Source organism: Myxocyprinus asiaticus, chromosome 25 (assembly GCF_019703515.2).
Source record: "Myxocyprinus asiaticus isolate MX2 ecotype Aquarium Trade chromosome 25, UBuf_Myxa_2, whole genome shotgun sequence".
NCBI classification, from domain to species: Eukaryota; Metazoa; Chordata; class Actinopteri; order Cypriniformes; family Catostomidae; genus Myxocyprinus; species Myxocyprinus asiaticus.
The window spans coordinates 27,546,382-27,570,000 of record NC_059368.1 but is presented as its reverse complement, the minus strand read 5'-3'; the positions used below and the strand labels follow the sequence as shown (position 1 = coordinate 27,570,000).

Here is a 23,619-nt window from a genome sequence, read left to right as displayed (position 1 = left end):
CCCTTTAATGACAGCCCAGAGTGTCCTGAACTGAGATTAGTGGGTTTAAATTAAATTAAATTATGCATAGCGTATAGCGATGACAAAATATAATGTATGCACATGAGGAGGGGGGGTCCCTTGAGGTTATACAAATCTGCTCTGGATTTGTCTTTATTCAGTTCCGTAAATACTGCACGGACTCGAAATCTCTCAGATCGCTCAACAGACTTGGAATTTCTAAGTCATACCCAATTTGAAAGTGTCAAAAACTCTCTCTAAAATTTTACTTAAAAAAGAAAATATTTTGTATAAGATGTTTCAAATCTTATTATATAGCACAATAATGGAACAAAAATATTATAGTAAGAAAAAAACTCTGTTATCCTCAAGATTGTGAGAAACATTTCTTTAATTTATTTTAAACTAAAATTAAATTATCCCACTATAATAAAAAGTTATAAAAAATTATAGTATCTGTTATGTATTTCGCTTTGTTACTGTTGAACATTAGGCAGTTCCAAGTAGTTCAGGTCCTTTTAATTCCTTAGACATGAAATTATAAGAAAGGTCACATTATCAGTAACTACAATAAAGCTTCTCAGCTACTTTCTTAACAAGGTACTGTCAGTAGTAACTTTACAGTATAATGGATAACATTAAGAAGCAAGTAGAGGCCGATGTGTATTCCCAGCAATGCTTTTCAGAGGTATTTACTCAGAGGTGAAATTAAACCTTATCCTGTTAAATAGACAAGCACAACAAGCATCTCCAAACATAGATCCTGCTTATTAAATAGGCCTAACAAACATGCATCTAGGTGAAAAATTAAATGTGTTTTTAATGGTGTCTTCTTTTTTCTTTTCTTTTTTTTCTTTTTTGAACAGAGAGCAAAGGAGACAAATATAAAATCAAGCATACTTCAAGTTTTGTCTATTTAATTCATTTAACACATTTTTTATTTGACATCACAACTTATTCTTAATCTCATCTGTTCAGTTACTTCATTTTACTTTTGTGTGTTTTATTTATTGTTTTTAATCTGTTAAAGGTATATTCCAGGTTCAATTCAAATTAAGATCAATCGACAGCATTTGTAGCATAATGCTGATTACCACAAAACATTATTTAATCTCATTCCTCCTTTAAAAAGAGCACAAACCAAGGTTACAGTGAGGCACTTACAATGGAAGTGAATGGGGTCAATTTTTGGAGGGCCTACAGGCAGAAATGTGAAGCTTATAATTTTATAAAAGCACTTACATGAATTCTTCTGTTAACAGTCGTGTATTATGTGAGCTGTAAATGTGTTAAATCATCCTTTTTACGGTTGTTTATGGCATTACAGCGTCATGGCAACAAAGTTGTAAAATTGGATGTATCGTTACACAGAAAAGGTTAGTAAGCCATTTTAACACACTAAAATCATTTTTACATATTGTTTACATATTTTGGCTATACTTTTGAAACAGTGATTATTTTTAACATATGGATTGGCCCCATTGACTTGCATTGTAAGTGCCTCACTTTAACCCAGACCTTTGCTTTAAAAAAAAAAAAAAAAAAGATAGGACAAGTTCAACTTATTTTTTGTGGAAGATTGGTTTATGGCTGGTTTATACTGGTCTAGCTCGTGGACCGGTTAAGATCCCTCGCTATTCTCAATAACTATTAGACATTGCTTGCATGGTTTGGGCCTACTAGCACTAGCACGGTCTTTCTGAGCAAGCTATTTTAGAAACCTAGTGTAAATACCTGCATACCGACTTCTATATAATAATTATAACTATATAAGTTCAATAATTCCGTAAGTAATTGTATAATTACAGACTTAATTTTTAGTTGTGGTAAGAACAGTGTTACTCTCACCTCTAGTCATTTTTCCATGTTTTCTCTCAAGCCAGTAGGTGGCGATATCGCTCCAAATTACTCTGCGGTCTGTTGAGAAATCCACTGAAGGAGTGGAAGACAAGGAAGTAGAGGTGTCAGGTAAGAGGAATGCTGTTGTTACAGCGTTAATCTTATCTAAGTACATGTTTTAATGCACATCGTGTTATGTACAGGTCCGATTACATCTGCGGTTTTATGTGCATGTTTTCGATTAAAGCAATATTGACGTTTTCACGTCGAAGCGCTGCAAAGCTAGACAACGCGTCTGTTTACATATTTCAATGTTATGAAACTGCGAACCGAGATACATTTGACAAATACCTTGATGCTGTTACAGTAACTGTTTCTTTAGACATGCATCTCTCATAGTTATATTCACTGAAGTCAAGATGCTTTTGTCTCATTCGTGCGAGTGTTTTGCTTGCATCTTCTATTGTAAACTACATCAGATGGGGAATCCACCACTGCAAGACATATGAACAACAGCAAACCTTATAACATGCCGTTTTTGCTCTAAATCGCTGCAGCATTTATCACTGTTTCATATTTTGTAGTAATTATGTCTCACTGACTCTCTTAGGTTTCTTGCACCTCTCTTTGCACAATGGAGTTTGCTGAGCTGATTAAAACCCCTCGTGTGGACGGGGTGGTCTTGCACCGGCCCTTCATGCCTACTGTGGAGGGAACTCTGTGTCTAACAGGACATCACCTCATCCTGTCATCTCGCCAAGATAACACTGAAGAACTCTGGCTGCTCCATGCCAACATTGACTCGATTGAGAAAAGGTACCACTGACCTGCTAGTTAACATTTAAAGTATAAATCTTGTGCGATTCCTTGTCCAAGGGTCACGGTTCGTGATGTAATGTGTAACTATTTATACCACTAATGTTTGCAGATTTATCGGGTCACTTGGAACTATTATTGTAAAGTGTAAAGACCTGCGAGTGATTCAGCTGGACATACCTGGCATGGAGGAATGTCTTAATGTTGCCAGCTCAGTTGAGGTGAGATTGCATTAATACTCACTCATGCAGCAGAATAATCACAGATGGACTAAGATAACCTGAATGACTGATTGATAATTATGAGCTTTGCCTCTGTCTGCAGCTAATCAGTTTGTGTTAATGTACTTTCATCTTTAAGGCTCTGTCCACGCTGGACTCTGTCTCTCTGATGTATCCGTTCTTTTACCGGCCTCTGTTTGAGGTCATAGAGGATGGATGGCAGTTGTTCATCCAAGAGGAGACTTTCAAAGACCTGGAGTCTATGGTATTGTTTCATCCTTGGACATTTCGGTTATCACTTTGTTTTTAAAAAGTTGTAAAGATATTTCTCAGTGTATCGTTGTTCATTATTTCAGAATGTTCTCTGTGGAAGCCAGAAAGCAAATATTTGGGACTGCATTTTCTGAGTTTCCAGTTTTAATATAAACAAATCTAGTATTTCTAATATCAACTCATTTTAAACCTGGTCACCCCTAATCAGAAGTACACTCTATAATAATACACATTGATTGAAGGGATAGTTCACCCAACAATTGATAATACGCTCAATATTTTACTCGCCCTTATGCCGTCTCAAACTTGTATGATGTTTCTTGTGTGGAAGACATTTTGAGCTATTTTGAAGGACATATTATTTGTTTTTGTCCATAAAATACAAGTCAGTGGAGTCCAGTTGTATGTATTGTATTACTTTTCTGCTACCTTTTTGGAGCTTGAACGTTATGAACCCCATTGACTTACATTGAAAAAAAACAAATAACATATCCTTCAAAATATCTTCATCTCTGTTCCACAGCAGAAATAAAGTCATGCAAGTCTAGATGGCGTAAGAGTGAGTACATGATGAGAGAATTACCTTTTTTGTGGGGACTATACCTTTAAAGGTGCACTCAGTAACTTTTTGCTTGTGTCATCTTGGACTTACAGTGACACCTAGTGGTGTGGATGCAGCATCATTCAAAATCAATAGTTTTCAGTTACAGATGCCATTGTAGAAATTCACTATTTACAGTCAGTCATGATTGATTTAATCCAAGAGTTAAAGTGCCCAATAACAAGACGGTTACTGAGATTAAGTGGGTAGTATTCAGCTGGTCATGTGATTCTAAAATGGCATCCCCCATTAGGGCACCCGTGCCCCATGTAGAATAAAACAGATTTTATAAGGTTACTGATATGACTAGAGTCCTCATCTCATGTGAGTGGTCATGGTTTTATACATATGTTTCAAAATTACTATTCATTTCATTAGGACTAAAACATATTTAATGGGGAAAAAATTACTGAGTGCACCTTTAAAGTTTTACAAGCTTTTTTATTCTTGAAATGTATTACATTTTGACCTTTCGCTTACAAGTTTTTGATAAAACTGGGAGGCACAAAGTGCTATAAAACACCTTCAGAATATTACAATCTGCTTCACGCCATCCCAAATGTGAATGAGTTTCACCTATCATATCACTTCTGAAGACATGGATTTAACCATCGTATGGATTACTTTTATGCTGCCTTTATGTGCTTTTTGAAGCGTCAAAGATTTAGTCACCATTCACTTGCATTGTATGGACCTACAGAGCTGAGATATTCTTCTAAAAATCACTGTTTGAGTTCAGCAGAAGAAAGAAAGTCATGCACATCTGGGATGGCATGAGGGTGAGTAAATGAAGAGAGAATTGTCATTTTGGGGTGAACTATCCCTTTAATGTACTAAGGCAAAAGTTGATACTGAGTTCTGCTGTCCTCTCTCAGACAGATGAATGGAGACTGAGCGAGGTAAATAAAAACTTCAGCGTGTGCCCCTCCTACCCCTCCCTGCTGACCGTGCCCAAAGACATTGATGATGAAACTCTCTGCAAAGCTGCTTCCTTCCGTCATGGTGGCCGTTTCCCTGTGCTCAGTTACTACCACAAGAAAAATGGCATGGTTAGCAGTGCACTTTTGAAAATGTTTCTCTGTTTAATAGAGATTAATTTAATACAGGTCTTATCACGCTGTCCTCTCCACTGTCTACAGGTGATGATGCGAGCAGGGCAGCCACTAACAGGAACCAATGGGCGTCGCTGCAAAGAAGACGAGAAACTAATCAACGCCACGCTTTGCGCAGGGAAGCGTGGTTACATCATTGACACCCGGACGATAGCTGTAGCACAGCAGGCTAAAGCTCGCGGAGGTGGATTTGAACAGGAAGCCAACTACCCGCAGTGGAGGAGGATCCATAAAGCTATCGAGAGGCAAGTACCCAATGTATAAATTATGACAGTGCTTGTTAGTTTGCACTTGGGTGCACCGATTAATATGGTGGTCACATTGATCTTATACTGACACATAGTGGCATGATGGAGCCTCATTCAAAAGCATTTTTCGGTTACCTATGGCATTGTAGAAATGCACTAATCGCATTTAGCTATGATTTATTAATTCTGCGAGCAAAAGTTTCTGATAATGGGTGTGATGTATAATTAAATAACTTCTATTAGGCTACTGATATGACTGGAGTCTTCATGTGATGTGAGTGTACAAATTAAAGTAATTCCTATTTATTTGTTACCTGCGTGAAGTTGGCCCCCCACCCAACGCAAAACGTCGGCAAAATAGTCTTAATCGTTTGTGCTCAATTTGTGCTGGTTTGTGCTGTAAAAATTTTCGTTTGTGCTGCTTCGGTTTTTTAGATATTAAAATAATATTTATAGGTCATTCTGAGGTCACTCAGCCCCCCCCACATGCTCCAAATTCACCCAAAATAGACTTAATCGTTTGTGCTTCGTTTGTGCTGGTTTGTGCCGGTAAAAGTTTCGTTTGTGCTGCTTCGGTTTTTTAAATATTAGACATTGAATTATAGGCGATAACGTCACCAGCCCCCCACATGCTCCAAATTCACCCAAAATAGTCTCAATTGTTTGTGCTTCGTTTGTGCTGTTAAAAGTTTCGTTTGTGCTGTTAAAAGTTTCGTTTGTGCTGCTTCGGTTTTTTAAATATTAGACACTGAATTATAGGCGATGACGTCACCAGCCCCCCCACATGCTCCAAAGTCACCCAAAATAGTCTCAATTGTTTGTGCTTCGTTTGTGCTGTTAAAAGTTTCGTTTGTGCTGGTTTGTGCTGTTAAAAGTTTCATTTGTGCTGCTTCGGTTTTTTAAATATTAGACATTGAATTACAAGCGAATTATAAATGCTGATATTTATTGAATACAATACTGACAGAATAAAATAGATCACTTAATGGTCACAAAAATCAAATATAGGTTAGTAGCAGTCTCGGTCATTCTGATTACTATATATTCGGCTACTACATTATATATTTCTAAAATAGATCTCTCTTGTTTTGAGTGTAGTCAGTACGATTTATGAGCAGTGAGCATTTTATTTCAGGTTTGTCATTTCAATCTCTTACCAAAATGTTGGATGAAGACCACTCCTTCTTATCAATGTTTTTGTAGTCACTATGGTGTTTATTAAAAACTTATTGGTGTTCAGACAGCATCAGCTCAATATTCATCTGGTGTCTGTTGGACTCTTTTTCTGTCACTCACTTTCGCTCAGCTCTGGGCACGAGAACAAAAGCGCAAATCTCCTCGATGTGAACACACCTTTAGAGTCGAATTACCGAAGACTTTATGTCAAGAGTAATCATCACATCATTTGTTCAATAAACAATTATCTTCATTCACTGGTCTTTCCAGATTGAACTTTTTATTTACATGGAGTATCATCTGCTACACTTCACTGCCATCACTAGGCGCAAGTGACACTTCTGTTCAAGATGCTCTTGTGGAAATTAGTGTAGAGTTAGTAGAGAAAAGGTTGATATAAATCAAACTACAAAAGTCGTTACTAAATCAAATTTCTGGCCAATGTAAGTACAATGTTTTAACACTGTCAGTTACAATATTATTTGTTAACTGCAAGAATAATGGTACAACATTCAAGAGAGCTAAGATGTTTATTGAACAGAAAACTCATTGCTAATACTAATATATGCTAATTACAGTTGCACATGTGACCCATGTTAGTTTTTTGAATACATTATTCATCTAGGGGTCAACATTACCATATTGGTCCTAATATAAGATATATTATCCTTTTATATTATTACTATATTATATTATCCTTATATTCGGACCAATACAGTAATACATGAAAACAAGTTTATACTGAACATGACATTTTTTGAGTCAGGATTATTTAAGTGGGTAATTATGTTTTGCTTATGCCAGAGGCCCAAGAAACCAGCAGTCGACAGATATTCCATTTTCACTGTCCTGTGTTCATCTAAAGAGGCCATAGTCCAAAATACTCCTATCAGAGCATCTGGACAGAGCTTAGTAAGCAGCTAGAAAACAAGATCACTGCAAAGGCTCTATACACTTTTGTTAAATTAAATAGACACAACATCTGGACTGCTTTATGGTTTACTGATTAATGTGATCATGAAACAAATGGCAGTAGTGATGACACAGGGTCCCTTTCACCCAGACCAAAAGATTGCTGGACTTTTGATCTTGAAGTTCCATTTCAGAAATGGATTGAATTCATGCCTGAAATGGTTAAATACAACAACAAGTTCTCTAAAACACAAAAAAGGGAATACACAATTTTAAGCCTGGCATCTGGACACATGTGATAAATCATCACATGTTTTTAAGTTTAAGTTTTTAAAGGTCCATTATTTGTGTTAATTGATGTTCGATAGTACACAGTAATTAAATTTCAAAAGTAAAATCATTTTGGCTTCATTCTTAATTCATTGAGTCACGAGTTTCCACACACACACACACACACACACACACACACACACACACACACACATACATATGTATATATATATGTATGTGTATATATGTGTGTGTGTGTGTGTGTATATATAGTACTAGTCAAAAGTTTGAAAACAAGATTTTTTAATGTTTCTGAAAGAAGTCTCTTCTGCTCACCAAGGCTGCATTTATTTGATCAAAAATACAGTAAAACAGTAATATTGTGAAATATTATTCCAATGTAAAACAGTTGTTTTCTATCTGAATATATAGTAAACTGTAATTTATTCCTGTGATCAAAGCTGAATTTTCAGCATCATTACTTCTGTCTTCAGTGTCACACGATCCTTCAGAAATCATTCTAATATGCTGATTTGCTGCTCAAGAAACATTCATTATTATTATCAATTGAAAACATTTATATATATATATATATATATATATATAGTATATTATGTATTATTTTATTTTATTATAATACATAGACAATTCAATGTCTAATATTTAAAAAACCGAAGCAGCACAAACTAAACTTTTACTGGCACAAACCAGCACAAACGAAGCACAAACGATTGAGCTTATTTTGGGTGAATTTGGAGCATGTGGGGGGGCTGGTGACGTCATCGCCTATAATTCAATGTCTAATACTTTAAAAACCGAAGCAGCACAAACGAAACTTTTACCGGCACAAACCAGCACAAACGAAGCACAAACAAACGAGACTATTTGGGGTGAATTTGGAGCTTGTGGGGGGCTGAGTGACCTCAGAATGACCTATAAATATATTTTAATATCTAAAAAACCGATGCAGCACAAACAAAAAAATTTTACAGCACAAACAATTGAGACTATTTTGGGTGAATTTAGAGCATGTGGGAGGGGGCTGGTGACGTCATCGCCTATAATTCAATGTCTAATGTTTTAAAAAAACGAAGCAGCACAAACGAAACTTTTACCGGCACAAACCAGCACAAACAAACGAGACTATTTGGGGTGAATTTGGAGCTTGTGGGGGGCTGAGTGACCTCAGAATGACCTATAAATATTATTTTAATATCTAAAAAACCGAAGCAGCACAAACGAAAATTTTTACAGCACAAACCAGCTCAAATGGAGCACAAACGATTGAGACTATTTTGCAGACGTTTTGCGTTGGGTGGGGGGCCAACTTCAAGCAGGTTTATTTGTTTAGTGGTAAAAAAAAATTTAACAAGGAAAGAGTATATTTAAATTATTTTAGGCCTACGTGAGAACACATCCACTGCAGCTTCAAGTAATGCTGATTTGGCCTTGTACTGAGGCATAAAATGTGTAAGCAAACAAACATGGGTTGCACAAAGGAGTTCCATAACTCTTGTCTATAATCTAACACCTGTTCTCTCACAGGTCCAGCGTTCTGCAGGAGAGTCTAATAAAGCTGGTGGAGGCATGCAATGATCAATCTCACAGCATGGACCGCTGGCTCAGTAAACTAGAGGCCTCCAACTGGCAGAGTCATGTTAAGGAAATCCTCACCACTGCTTGCCTGGCTGCACAGTGCATTGATAGGTATATCTGTTGTTCTTGGACTCTTTCACTCACACACAGACACACTAACCTATAGACAAATACTTAGCATGGCTGCATATCATGCCATATTGTACAACTGTTAGTTACTGTTTTCCCTCTTTGAGCCCTATTCTAAGTTAATTACAAAAGCTGTTGTAACCCTGTGTCTCACCACATTTGTTGCAAAGCTCGCTGTGGTGATAATTGTTGCTGTTGTCATGCTGTAATCAGCATCGTGTTCATACCGTTTTAAATGCTGATTTTGGCACACAGTTCATTATCACATTTGTAGTACTGGGCGTGTGTGGATTAATTCCTGTGTGTTAGAGTGCAAGTTCATAAAGACCCCGTTTACACCTGGTATTAAGATGTGTAAACGCTAATCCTGATGCATACCGGACAGCAGTGAAGCGCTACCCCTCACCTGTCAATCAACCACTGTGCCATTAGTACGAGTGGCTTCAAAAAGGAAATAGCCGCCCTGAAGGGAAATTTGAAAAAGTGTGTATGTGTATATATATATATATATATATATACATACACATACACACACACACATACATACTCCGATCAGCCACAACATTAAAACCACCTGCCTAATATTGTGTAGGTCCCTGTAGCAGGTTCGTTATCTGGGCAATAAAGGAGTCAGGAGGCAGTGAACTGTCAACGTGAGTATTTTTTGTTACTCTTCAGCGTCGTTCACAAAACTTAAACAAAAAGGGCACTCAGTGGCCAAGTAGTCACACACACAAACGAGTAAATGCTTCTTGTCGTGCATACACAGGTACAGTCTCTCTCTGCCACTCTGATGCCTCATGTGCCTTTTTATGTCTCTCTCCGCCATCACTACAACAAGAAACAGGTTTTAGAGATAATGATAACCCAGGTGACGAGCCTTACCTCTCTCTCTCTCCCGCAGACAGATACACGACCACGCCCCCATCACCACAGTCCCACTCATGCCGCCAAAACTGCGCCAACCCGCATCTCAGAATAGCATTCTGAGATGCTGTTCTTCTCACCACAGTTGTACAGAGCGGTTATCTGACTTGCCGTAGACTTTGTCAGTTTGAACCAGTCTGGTCATTCTCTGTTGACCTCTCTCATCAACAAGGGCATTTCCGTCCACAGAATTGCCGCTCACTGGATGTTTTTTTGTTTTTGGCACCATTTAGTGTAAATTATAGAGGCTGTTGTGTGTGAAAATCCCAGGAGATCAGCAGTTACAGAAATACTCAAATCAGCCTGTCTGGCACCAACAATCATGCCATGGTCCAAATCACTGAGATCACATTTTTTCTCCATTCTGAAGGTTGATGTGAACATTAACTGAAGCTCCTGACTCGTATCTGCATGATTTTATGCACTGCACTGCCGCCACACGATTGGCTGATTAGATAATCGCATGGATGATTGTTGGTGCCAGATGGGCTGGTATGAGTATTTCAAAATGTCCAGAATTTGTACAGTCATTTACTGGCAATATGTGGCATGTGTTTTTGTGATGTCATAAATCTGATCTTTAAACCAAAGAGGACAGGTTTTTCGCTACATGTTTTTTCACATTTTTTCTCAATAGTCTCTGATCTCTGAGTACTAAATAGTTATTCTTTTAGATACAATAATGCAAGAGCACTGATTTGATTCTGTTTAAGATTAAGTAGCTTATTTGTAAGAGCTTTTACTCTTCAAGGGAATAAACTTAGAGTAAATATTTGTGAAAGGATTTCTGAAAATTAATTCGAGTGCACATGTTCTTGAAGGAAAAGTGTTTTATTTTCTCACTAGTGGCACTAAACAGAATTGCAACAATTTTTGTGTTCAAACGCTCCTACTGCCCCTCCCTCCCTACCTTGTTTGTTAAACTGGTAGAATTCAAGCCAGTGGTTGAGCCAGAAGTTTACATGTCAGACTGCTGAAATGAAGAATGCGAAAAAGATAAAAAAACAAAAATTGTATGAAGTCAACCTTTAAATGGCTTCTTGTATGAAAATGTATTTTCACATTTATTAAACTGCACACATAACCATTAAAGGGACAGTTCACACAAAAATTTTAATTCTCTCATAATTTACTCACCCTCATGCCATCCCAGATGTGTTTGACTTTCTTTCTTCTCTTCAGAACACAAATGAAGATTTTTAGAAGAATATTTCTCCATAGGTCCATACAATGCAAGTGAATGGTGACCAAAACTTTGAAGCTCCAAAAAGCGCATAAAGGCGGCATAAAAGTAATCCATACCACTCCAGTTGTTAAATCCATGTCTTCAGAAGTGATATGATAGGTGTGGGTGAGAAACAGATCAATATTTTGACCTTTTTTACTATAAATTCTCCTCCCTGTCCAGTAGGAGTCGATATGCACGAAGAATGCGAATGGCCAAAAACAACAGAACGTGAAACTGAAAGTGAAGATTGATTGTAAAAAAAAAAGAAGATTGATAGTTTCTCACCCACATCTATCATATCGCTTCTGAAGATATGGATTTAACCACTGGAGTCGCATGGATTACTTTTATGATGCCTTTATATGCTTTTGGAGCTTTAAAACTGTGGTACCCATTCACTTGCATTGTGAGGGCCTACAAAGCTGAAATATTCTTCTAAAAATCTTCATTTGTGTTCTGCAGAAGAAAGAAAGCCATACACATCTGGGATGGCATGTGGGTGAGTAAATGATTTGGGTGAACTATCCCTTTAAACTTTGAAAGTATGTTGTTGCTTTTTTGTTTTCCTTGCTGCTATTTACAATTTTAGTCTCTTTATAATGTGTTTTTTTGTAGGGAAGGAGCTTCAGTGTTGGTTCATGGCACAGAGGGCACAGATTCCACACTGCAGGTGACCTCCCTGGCTCAGATCATCCTCGATCCAGCGTGCAGAACCATCCGTGGCTTTGAGGCTCTGATTGAACGAGAGTGGTTACAGGTAAGAGAGGTTATCCGGAAAACTCTGTCTCCGAGGGGCCTGGGAAAATCAGTGCTGTCAAGTCTGATTTTTGGTTTATTTCAACAAAATGAACACAACACATGACTTTCAATATTTCTAAGTAAAATGAGTGATGACCTACGAACCAGTAACCTTTACCTCCAGGCAGGTCACCCGTTCCAGCAACGCTGTGCTCAGTCTGCACACTCCAACGGGAAGCCACGCAATGAAGCGCCTGTGTTCCTGCTCTTCCTGGACTGTGTGTGGCAGATTCTGCGGCAGTTCCCATGCTCCTTCCAGTTCAATGAGAACTTCCTGGTCATGCTCTTTGAGCACGCCTATGCCTCACAGTTTGGCACTTTCCTTGGAAACAGTGTGGCCGAGAGGTTAGCATTCCCCTCCTTCACTGTCAGCTTCCTACACAGTGCTAGCACGATGTCTATTTACAGATTCTCAAATAATGTCTAATTTCCTTTATTACATCATTTTCTAAAAGAAAACTGATGTAGCAAAGTATCTTCTCCTTAATTACATATATTACCTTCTAGTGAAAGTGTGTTGCAGTTTATTTCAGCCCAATCTAATACGTCACCTGAATTCTAACCAGCCAACACAGATTCAACTTGACACCTGCATGTAAATTGTATAAAACATTGCAGTTGGTTCATGGTAGACTGAAAATTTTACTCTATGGAAAGATACAGTCATGGGCAGAGGTCATGATCTCTTCAGTCAACACTCCTGTGTCAGCAGACTATCAGCTTGTAGCTAGCTCTGACCCATATGTAGTTGTCACTTCTGTGGGGGGCTGTTAATTTAACGTGTTAATTTAGTGTGATAAATAATATAAAAAAATCAATGCAATTAATCATGTCCCCGGAATCTACTGTAATAGGCCAGGGAATATTCCTACGAACTGAGCAATTCAAGCATGAAGTACCACCTGTTTTCAGCATGGAACAGTAAGCAAAACTCCAGCTGTATAGGCAACATGCAGCTGTACAAACAACAACAAACACTCAGGCTTGCTTCACACACTAGTGACAGCACAAGTCTTTAACTTTGCACAGCGACCTAAAAACACGTTGTTTATGAAACCCTCCAAAAGCGGGTCTGACGCATGTGTGCATCGGTGTGTCCTTAGACAAGGCCTTAATAAATCTATTTCGGACAGATTGCTGAATTCAGCTGCAAATTGGCTAGCCATTATGTTCAATATTATGGAAATAAACAATATATTGCCTTCTAAAGCCACTTTTTGTATTATCTATGCTTTACTCGTCTGCCACAAAAATGATCTGTATTATTTTATTTAATATAGATATTATATTTATAATTAAATAAAACTATATTTAATTATAATTGTTATTTGAGGGCCTTTCTCAGCAAATATTATATTATAATTCGATTAATTAATCGGCATATCGTGTAATTAATTTGATTAAACTTTTTATTCAATTGACCCTACTTCTGAAGAAGATTTCTTATAAATGACTGGCGAAATGTTTTTGACCAGTTGGACAAACAAGTATTATTTCTGGAATCGGCACAGTCATTTACTGAAAATAATGCAACATGTAGTGGTGTGATGTCATAAATCTGACCTTTAGACCCAAGAAAAAGGTTTCATTTTGATTCGCTTTCCTGTGTTTGTGGTCCGAGTACTGTATGTTTATTTTTTAATATGCAATAACTCATAAGCACTGAATTCTTTATATTTAACATTCATGAGCTCAAAATTAGTAAGAACTTTGGAAATAAGCTTGAGTAATATAATTTGAAGGCTTAGGCTTTACCGAAAAGCTTGCATGAAAATGTAAACTTCTAAACTCTGTACAATGTTTCAGAGTGAAGCTGCAGTTGTCTCAGAAAACCGTGTCTCTGTGGTCTTGGGTGAACAGACCTCAGGAGCTAGAGCGGTTTCTCAACCCACTTTATGAGCCCAATAACCTGGTGATATGGCCGTCTGTTGCCCCTCAGAGCCTGCTGCTGTGGGAGGGTGAGTAATGTCGGTCTCCCGCACGGTGACTGTTCTGTAATGTCTTTTTTCATCTCCCTGATATTCTGGTTTCTGTTTCTGCATGTCCTCCTCCTAATATTATGAATATATATATATATATATATATATATATATATATATATATATATATATATATATATATATATATATATATATATTATGGTTTTTACATGGTAAAGCCATGTACATTTCTTATGAAAATGATTATCATGTGTTTAATCAGTTAACCTGTAGGGGGCAGTTGTGTATTGTTTAGTTGTGTAATGCCTCCTGCTGTATCTGCATTCCTGCAGTGCCTCTTCAGAGGAGCGAGATGCTTAAAGAATATATGCTTAAAGACCATTTTCTCTGGACCTATTGATATATTGTGCATCAGTGACAAACAATACAATTCAAAAGTTTGGACACACCTACTTGTTCGTTGTTATTATTATTACTACTATTTTCCACATTTTAAAATAATAGAAAAAGTATGAAATGATGCAAATGGAAGTATGGTAATGATAGATTATAGTTTTGTATACTTTTTACTTGGCATTCTCTCAATCAACTTCATATGCACCTCGACAAAGTCTTTCTAGCAAGTCAGTCCACTGTCGGCCATCTTTGGAATGCTCTCGGGAACACTTTCCAGTCATGACAGTGCAGTTCCTATCTACTTGAATGGGTAAAGACCTAAATCTCGAAAATGGTTGGTCAAGATTATGATTAAAGAACAAATTTCAAATCAGCAATAAAATTTGACAATACTGGAATCATAAACAGTGCTTCTTAACCTCATATTATGCTAAAAAATGCAATTTTCCCCAGCTTGTATTGCTAATGCGCATGCGAGCTCTCAAGTTGATTGACGGGCGATGTCTGTAACTAAAAGGTGATTGGCTCTTTTATCTGAAAGGTGGGACTTCCTTTCTACATCCATTGACCGTTAGGCGCTTCGAGCTTCTTGGTTGGGCGTTCCAATTTCTCCCATTCATTTGAAATAAAAGTGGCCCATCTCTGCTGTTCCAACAGTATCAAATGAGCTCCTGTGTATGCTGGGCTCTTATTGGCTACTTTCCTTCACTATCTGTTCCAACTCATCCATTAAAAAATATATTTCTTTTCCTTTTTTTTTTTTTTTTTTTTTTTAAGAAATTGTTACATTCATACAATATAATTTATACTCGTCTACATTTGTTAACACAAGCTGGACTAAGCATTGGCATTTTTATATAATGAGTCCATATTTTATTAATGGAATTATCCCAATACTCTGCTGCCAGTACAAACAGATAAGAGATAAGCCTGTCTTGAGATAAGCCTGTCAATTTTCTAAAGCAAATTTATCTTAGAGTGTTTGTATGGCAACCAAGATGGAGGAATGTAGCACATGGGGTGACTTTCCAGACATAGATTAGACAAAGCTATTCTATTTCTCAGTTAATTTCCATTGATAATCCTTTTGGGTATGTTGAATTTATAATACATTTCAGGAAAACTGCCCCTCCTTGTCATGTTTAGGATACAATGACATTGCAAAGAGCTTTAAAAAAGCGATGCAACTTTAAAGGAATAGTTCACCCAAAAATTAAAATTCATCATTTACTCACCCTTATGCCATCCCAGATGTGTATCACTTTCTTTCTTCTGCACAAATGAAGATTTTTAGAAGAATATCTCTGCTCTTTTGGTCCATACAATGCAAGTGAATGGGTGCCAACATTTTTAAACTCACATAAATCAGCATAAAAGTAATCCATAAGCAGTGTTTGGAGGGTTACTTTTGAAATGTATTCCACTACAGATTACAGAATACATGCTGTAAAATGTAATTTGTAACGTATTCTGTTAGATTACTCAAGGTCAGTAACGTATTCTAAATACTTTGGATTACTTCTTCAGCACTGGTAGATTTTTTCACTTGTTTTGACTATAAAAACTCTGCCAGTACAGTAAGACAAAATACAGATGTTAAAAATACATTCTCTGAAACACTTAAATATCTTATGCAGTGCTGTTTCTAAAACAAGATAAATCAGATTGATCTTGTTTTAAGGATTTTTAGATATTTTTACAGGAAAACAATACAAAAATTATGATCAAGAATATGATTTTCAAGCATGAAGAAATTATGAAAATATATGAAAGAAATTATGATCCAGCGTGAATTTTCTTGATAAAAAAATATGATCGTGCCTGGTAACATATTAAATGAAACAAATGACAATAAAATGCAAAGTAATCTCTTCAGTAATCAAAATACTTTTTGAATGTAACTGTATTCTAATTACCAATTATTTAAATTGTAACTTTAGTGGAATACAGTTACTTATATTTTGTATTTTAAATACGAAATCCCGTTACATGTATTCCGTTACTCCCCAACCCTGTCCATAAGACTCCAGTGGTTAAAACAATATCTTCAGAATCGATAAGCTGTGTGTTGGTGAGAAACAGATCACTTTTACATTCTTCTTCTTGTGTTTTTGGTGATTCACATTCTTCGTGCTTACCTCCCCCTACTGGGCAGGGAGAAGAATTTCAAGCAAAATATTGATCTGTTTCTCACCCACACCTATCATATCACTTGAGAAGATATTGTTTTAATCATTGGAGTCTTATGGATTACTTTTATGCTGACTTATGTGATTTTTGGTGCTCCAAAAGTTTGGCACCCATTCATTTGCATTGTAAGGACCTACAGAGCTGAAATATTCTTCTAAAAATCATGATTTGTGTTCTGCAGAAGAAAGAAAGTTATACACATCTGGGATGGCATGAGGGTGAGTAAATGCTGAGAGAATTTTCATTTTTGGGTGAACTATCCCTTTAATGTCCATGACACTTGAACAAGAGTTGGCTCCCAAAGTCAAGTAATTAAATCATAGTAAACCTTTGGTAAGTTAAAGGTTTGGAATTATTGTAGTAAGTCTTTCAGTGCAATACAGATTAAAGTCATGTGGAATTAGCAGGTGTGGCAAATGTTTAACCCCTATGACCTCAGTGTCATTAATTTTTTTTAGTCTCACCTCTGGAGCTTGTCATGCCTCTATTCTAAAGGGCGCAGTGAAAGCTACTCTTTCAGTCAAAGCAGCCAAGCAGACACTGAGCTTAATGCCATTGGGGTTCACTTTCAGTCACATGAGCAGCTCTCAAAGAACTCACAGATAGTGTATGTTTAGACCTTTCAGCAAACAGTCAAAAGTTTGGACACTTTATTTATTCTTTATTATTACTGTTTACCTTACTTTGTATTTACAGGAAAGTCATCAAAACTCTGAAATAACAAAAATGGAAGAATGTTATTTATGTAGGCATAAAAAAAAAAAAAAAACAACAACAACTTAAAACTCATATATTTTAGCTTCTTTAAAGTAGCCACCCTTTGCCTATATTACAGCTCTGAACACTTTCTGTCAATCAATTTTATGTTCCCAGGTATGCTGGGCACTTTTTTGCTGCTTGTCCTTCACTATCTGGTCCAACTTGTCCATTAAAAAAATACAGTTTATATTTGTCTAATTGTCTAATTTCAAGCATTTAAGTGTTAGCCTTCAGATCAAGCCTAAGAGAAACATAAATAAGTGTGTCCAAACTTTAGTGTACATTTCCACAGCATATTGCAGAAGGTTGGGTTTGTGTAGAAGCAAAAGCAGTCTGCATTACAGTTTAATTGCAAGTAACACATGTCTACCTGGTGGTTTGTAGGAGGAGGGTTGACTACTCAAAAGGAAAACATGCACAAGGAATTGAAGTGTAAAAGTCCTTGGCGAAACAACCAATCTAGTGTTAATTTCACAGTTGGATGAGTATTGACCAGAATGCCATGTTAATATTGGAAACAGTCAGCTGTATGTGTGTTAAGTAACAGATTCCAGGTTCCAGATTCCAGGCATACTATTCATCTATAGTTTTCTATTCAATGTGCTATTTCCTGTTGAAACGAACATTTGGGCGGAACATATCAAAAGGCTTTTTTTAATGGCCAATAGAGCTCAATAGTCTGGTTCCAGAAGTAAAAATCCCATTCATTTGTTCCATAGGGGAATTGATGATTAATGGTAACTTATAAACCTTTTATGACAGACCTACCGTGAGCTCCCAGGTTGCTAATCAATGGTATATGCTTCTGCTGAAGACATCAGGCCACGTTATTTCCACTTCAGAATTCCTGGCGAAGAACTGCACAATCCATTATCAAACAGATGAAGCGCCATGCACTTCTATGACACTCTGCTACTTGGTCTCCCTAAACTGTCAGACTGGATATATATTTGTATATATCTGAATATTTTTCAATAAACATAAAATGCATTGATTCTATACCTATATTCAGCAACTTCAAATCAATAGTTTTAACTCGATACTTTTTTTGTTCCAAATCAAAGTTTCTAATGTTTTGATTCACCTCGGAATTGGTTGGTTTGGTTCATGGCTTAGAAGTCTTTTATGAAGTACCTTATGAAATTCCTATGGAGAAAAACTAATTATGGGAAAAATACTTCTGGAACCAAGATGGCTGAAAAGGTTGGTGGGCACTGTTGCACTCTAACCTCTAGTTTATGTCACAGCCTTCAACAGTGATTTGCTACTTGCTATTGTTAAGCCCAAAGAATACTTCGGTCAAACGCTGAGTGTTAGCGTACAGGACAAGTGACACAATTCTCGTCATCAGCAGAGTGCTTGAGCACTGAACGCAAGTAGCCTGATTTTTCTAACCATGCGTCTTTGAATGTGCAGACTGCGCATATGCCTGGAATTATTTGCACTAATTAGTGGGTCCAAAAAGTGGCAACATTTATTTGAGCCTTTGTTGTCACGAAGATGCACTAGAAGATGTAATCGCTGGTAAACAACAGGAGACGAAGGTAAAAAGTCAACAGTGGATGTGCACGTCAAGGACGCATGTGTGAGGAAGTCTAGAGATACCTGGATTTGTATAACTCTGGTCTAAACTCCTGAAGAGAAATATTCTGGTGTCTCGTACAGTCGTAGCGTGCATGCGCCAACCGCCTGTGTATGTGCACACCATCAAATTAAGTATATTTAGACAGGCTTGCATTCGCATCAAAATCGAAGTATACTTTGGGGTTTAATCTGTGATGGGTAGTATTAGGGAGAGGGACATTCTCATTCTAGGGAATGTTTTAATGGACAAAACATTTTAAATGCTTGAGTGCAAGATGAGTCATTCATATTTTTTGTCTGTTTTCCCAGAAGAAAATTTTTTCAGTATGTAAATATTTAAGTATTTAAATCTGCTAAAACTTAGTTTTGCCGACTTTTAGCTGTACACTAATAGAAGACCTCAAAACTAACAGACATGGACTAAAAGGCACAAAACTCTTTCAAGTCTTTAAGGTACTGCAGGGTTTTGCAAAATAGTCATGAATCACCAGTTACGATTAAATCAGACTTGTAACGCTGTGAATTCAGCAACAGTTGGTAGAAAATGTTTTGCTGCTGAAATCGGTCTGTGTTTACCGAAATTCAGACCACTGTCCCTCAGTGTGTCCGAAGCTGGAAATGTTGTTGAACGTATGGGCACGTGTGAGCCCCAGTTTTCAGTGAAATGTCCACAGAGTGGCAACAAAAGCAAATTTTATTTGTAAAAGATGTACAGTCAACAGGAATGTATATTTTATTAACCCTACTCCTAACCCAAACCCTAAATCTAAATGTCAGTGGACTAAAAATGTAACTGTAACAGATGTTCGTATTTGGATCAAAAGGAGGAAGCGGAAGATGGCGATTCCCACACAGGAATGTCTTTTATTAAACTCCAAAACTCGTTCACTTTACAGCGCAACGGTACAGCTTCACATGCACACAAACTCAAGGTACTTCAGTATGAAAGAATAACGGCAGCGGCCAACAAACATGCAGCTTCTCAGCTGGGCTCTCTCTCTGTTTCGGTGGACTGGGCCATCTTTTATCTCCCCTGACTCTCACTGTGAACATGGAAATGGTAATTAGTCACAATTCATCTCAGGTGGATGTCCTTATCACTTTCTCTCTCCCCAGACGGGTGCTCGACCACGCCCTCACCTCCACAATAACTTTAGAGTGAAAATGCAACCTCCAAATCAAGCTCATCATTGTTTGTGAACGTGATTATTTCCTTGTTCCCACTGGGTCTCGGAGGTTGCTCGTGCAATGTGCTATGAGTAGAGCTGGAGGGTAATGTGTTGATGCATGAATTGATGCATAAATGTCTGATGTGAATGGCGCTTGTCAGTAATTCAGCTTAATGGGGTTGGTTTCAGAGTGCACAAACTTTCGGAAGCAGCATGTTGATTTCCTGTATGATCATGTTGGATTAAGTGCTTGGTATAAAGACTGGATATCAACATATGGCCTGCTCACATCTGTTTGTTTGGCCTTTTGTCATTATTATATATGATACCTGTCTTGCAAGGCACTATATTTACATCTTTCACGCAGGGTTGACGCAACCTGACATAGGTTTGTTTTTTTATTCCTGACAACTTTCCAGTCACAACAGGAAAGGTCATTGATCAATGGCACAAGAACACTGGATGACAACACATCTTCTCTGGCACCGTGTGGAGAGCTGGTGACATATTTAGATTGGATGCTGAACATTCCCATGTGAATTTGTGTTCTTTTCTCTGTAGGGGTGTTCCTACGCTGGAATCGCTCCACAAAATGTTTGGATGAGGCTTATCAGGAGATGGTTCATATAATAGAGTACAATAAGGAGCTGCAGAACAAAGTAAACAGTCTTCGGAGACAGCTGGCCCAGCTGGAGACAGAGGACAGCCCACTGCAAACTCCGTAAAACATGCCAGTCCAGCATACTGAGAGATTTCAACAGAGTGATACACTTCTGATTTGTCATGAGTCATGTTTCACAAACATACTCCCCCCCCCCACACACACACACACACACATATCTGACTGTGCTTTCCCTTTCTCAGAACAAGGATTTTTGTAAATACTCATATTGCTCAACTTTATTCGTGTTAACATCACATATTTAATTAATCTCCAACTACGATATTGCTACTAGATCTGCTTCTCTATTAGTATATGATTAGTGCATTTGTTCTCGCACTCAAAACACTATGTCAATGCCACACTTGTCCTTATTGCTTGCTAAAGTAAAACACTCTGAACTGATTGGCTTAGGAAGTTGTGGTAATTATGGGGATGTCATTTCACTAGAAACTTTATTGAAAAATGTGTGTTGTAGTTTACACATTCTCAGAGACAAGGGACTGCCAATGTGCCATAGTTTATTTTAAATTCTGTGCCACAAAGTGCAATAGACAATATTTCTAGTAAACAATAGCTGTTTTAAAAGGGAAAGAATTTGGCAATGACTATGGGATGCTGGAAATTCTCACTAGTGTTTTAGATCTTGCATAAATAGGTATTGGCCACAAGATTAAGAGATTGTCCCGGTTAGTTTTAAACACGTAAGATCTTTTTGTGCACAGGTAATATTCATATTTCTTTAGAGTAAAGGTATTTAGAATATTGTTAAACAAGCTTCACTGCATATTTGTGTTGGTCAGTAAAAATTTTAAATAATGTTCCATATTTGGTGAATATGAAGATCTTTGTTAGGATACACAAAGCAGTAGTTTGGAAACGTCTAAAAATAAAGCCCACTGGGATTATTACAATTTCCGTTCAGCAAAAAAGCATTTCACTCTGTCCATTTCACTAGGGGTGAAATGTTTCAAAAACTGCATGATCACATAGATGGGAGCTGCTTGCTCCAAAAACATATCTGTAAACTAATGCTAATCATTTCATACTTAATAATATGTATGCAAATCAGTTAATATACAGTTTATGCTCAATGTGCCCTTAAAGTCTTCAAAGTCCATTTTGATTCATAAATATGCTCTAAATCTATTGTGCAGTGACTCCTTTAGCCTATAAAGTTTATATTACTTTAATATTCCATTGGTTGCTTACCATCTTGTACACCCTGCTGCATGTACAGTTGAAACGTCTTTATGTTTGATATGTTAATACTGGGTATAGACTGGACATTGTTATCAGGTGTTTTTGTATTGTACTGTATATGTGTAGGTTACCCACACATTGGTTATTAATTGATGGCACTTCAATAGCATTACTGACCTATATTAGATTTATCTTTGTATAATTGTCTAATAATAGTTTATACAGTGTCATGTCTTGCTTTACAAAAAGTAATATTGATCAAATGTTTAACTGATGTATGTTATGTTCTATGGGCATTAAAAGATCATTTAATGTACTTGAGTTTGTGTGTTTTCATATAGAGAAAATGACTATTTATACATTTCCCAGTTCCAAAACAAAATGGTAATAAATGTTAATTACTAGTAGTCATTTGATTTTAATTTGAATCTTATCCGCATGACATGATTATAAGGTTTAACTACCATTGGTAAATAACAGAATTATAACTAATGTGTTACAAGGATGAAAAAAAACCAATGAGGAAACAATGTCTTCACACAGTGTCTAGACTTTACTAATTGAGCTGCATTTATGTTAACACGCAACTGCAAATTTTTACTTTGCATTTTATTAAACTGATTGCTAAAAAATAATATCTTAACAGTAACATACTTGCAAATTATTTAATATTTTACATGCCTCTGTATACAAACGCAATCTGTGTAAATCACCTCTCCACTCCCTTTATAAACGTGTGTTTTTCCAGCCCATTATTAGGAGCATGCATTATTTCCTCGGGGAATGGGCCAAACACACGTACCACTCTGGTACCACGTACCATGTACTCAAGTTTCATATCCCCCCACACAGGACCTCCCACGTGACCATGTCTCCGTCACTATATTGATATGCACAAGCCAAGTGACAGTCACGCACTTCAGGGTGATGATCAGTGCTGATTTCCTCACACCTATTTCTGGAAATAATGTGTGGAGTGGACCCAAGCAGATTGTATTCCTACTTTTATGTAAAGACTGTCTAATTGACATATTGCAGTACTTCAGAGTACCACTTGTTACATTCACAGAGACAGGAGTACACCTGTAGTAACCCCTCAGGCAAACACATCATGTAAAGTGTGTCACTTTGAGTTACTTAATCACCATTTTGTTTTATGGGGAATGATTTTTTTAAACTGTGTTGACAACGAGGGATTTGTCCTTCATCTGCCATAACCTGCACACATCTGACATCTATCATAGCATTGATCTCTTGGATTGAGAAGCCTCATAAATACACCTGGAGTGATGGAATTGAGTTTTAAAGAGATTTTCAGGGTAAAGATCAATTGACTTTAGAGGAGGCTGTCATGAGTACTGGAAATGGCCTTAAAGCATCACAGGAAGGCTTTGTTATATTGATGGCATGTGACAGACCATAACCTGCAGTAGCTCTGATTTACCTTCCAACACTGGCAAAAAATAGCACACAATATCAAAGGCTATTTTGTGCTGAACAGCAGGGGCGGTACTAGAATGTGATCTTTGTGGGGGGAGGGGTCTTTGATCTTTGTCAGATCGAGGGGTGCT

The 23,619-nt window shown here is 37.1% G+C and overlaps 1 protein-coding gene across 1 annotated transcript; it reads left to right on the top strand.

The window, feature by feature from the left end:
• Nucleotides 1-1,920: 1,920 nt before the first annotated feature.
• Nucleotides 1,921-22,364, top strand: LOC127416367 (myotubularin-related protein 9-like). The gene is made up of 11 exons (XM_051655686.1): nt 1,921-1,968; nt 2,450-2,655; nt 2,768-2,876; nt 3,016-3,141; nt 4,626-4,799; nt 4,890-5,107; nt 9,014-9,175; nt 11,964-12,105; nt 12,271-12,491; nt 13,953-14,104; nt 20,746-22,364. Exons 2-11 carry the CDS (start codon nt 2,474-2,476, stop codon nt 20,907-20,909), a joined length of 1,650 nt encoding a protein of 549 aa, XP_051511646.1. The 5' UTR covers nt 1,921-1,968; nt 2,450-2,473; the 3' UTR covers nt 20,910-22,364.
• The last annotated feature ends 1,255 nt before the right edge of the window (nt 22,365-23,619 follow it).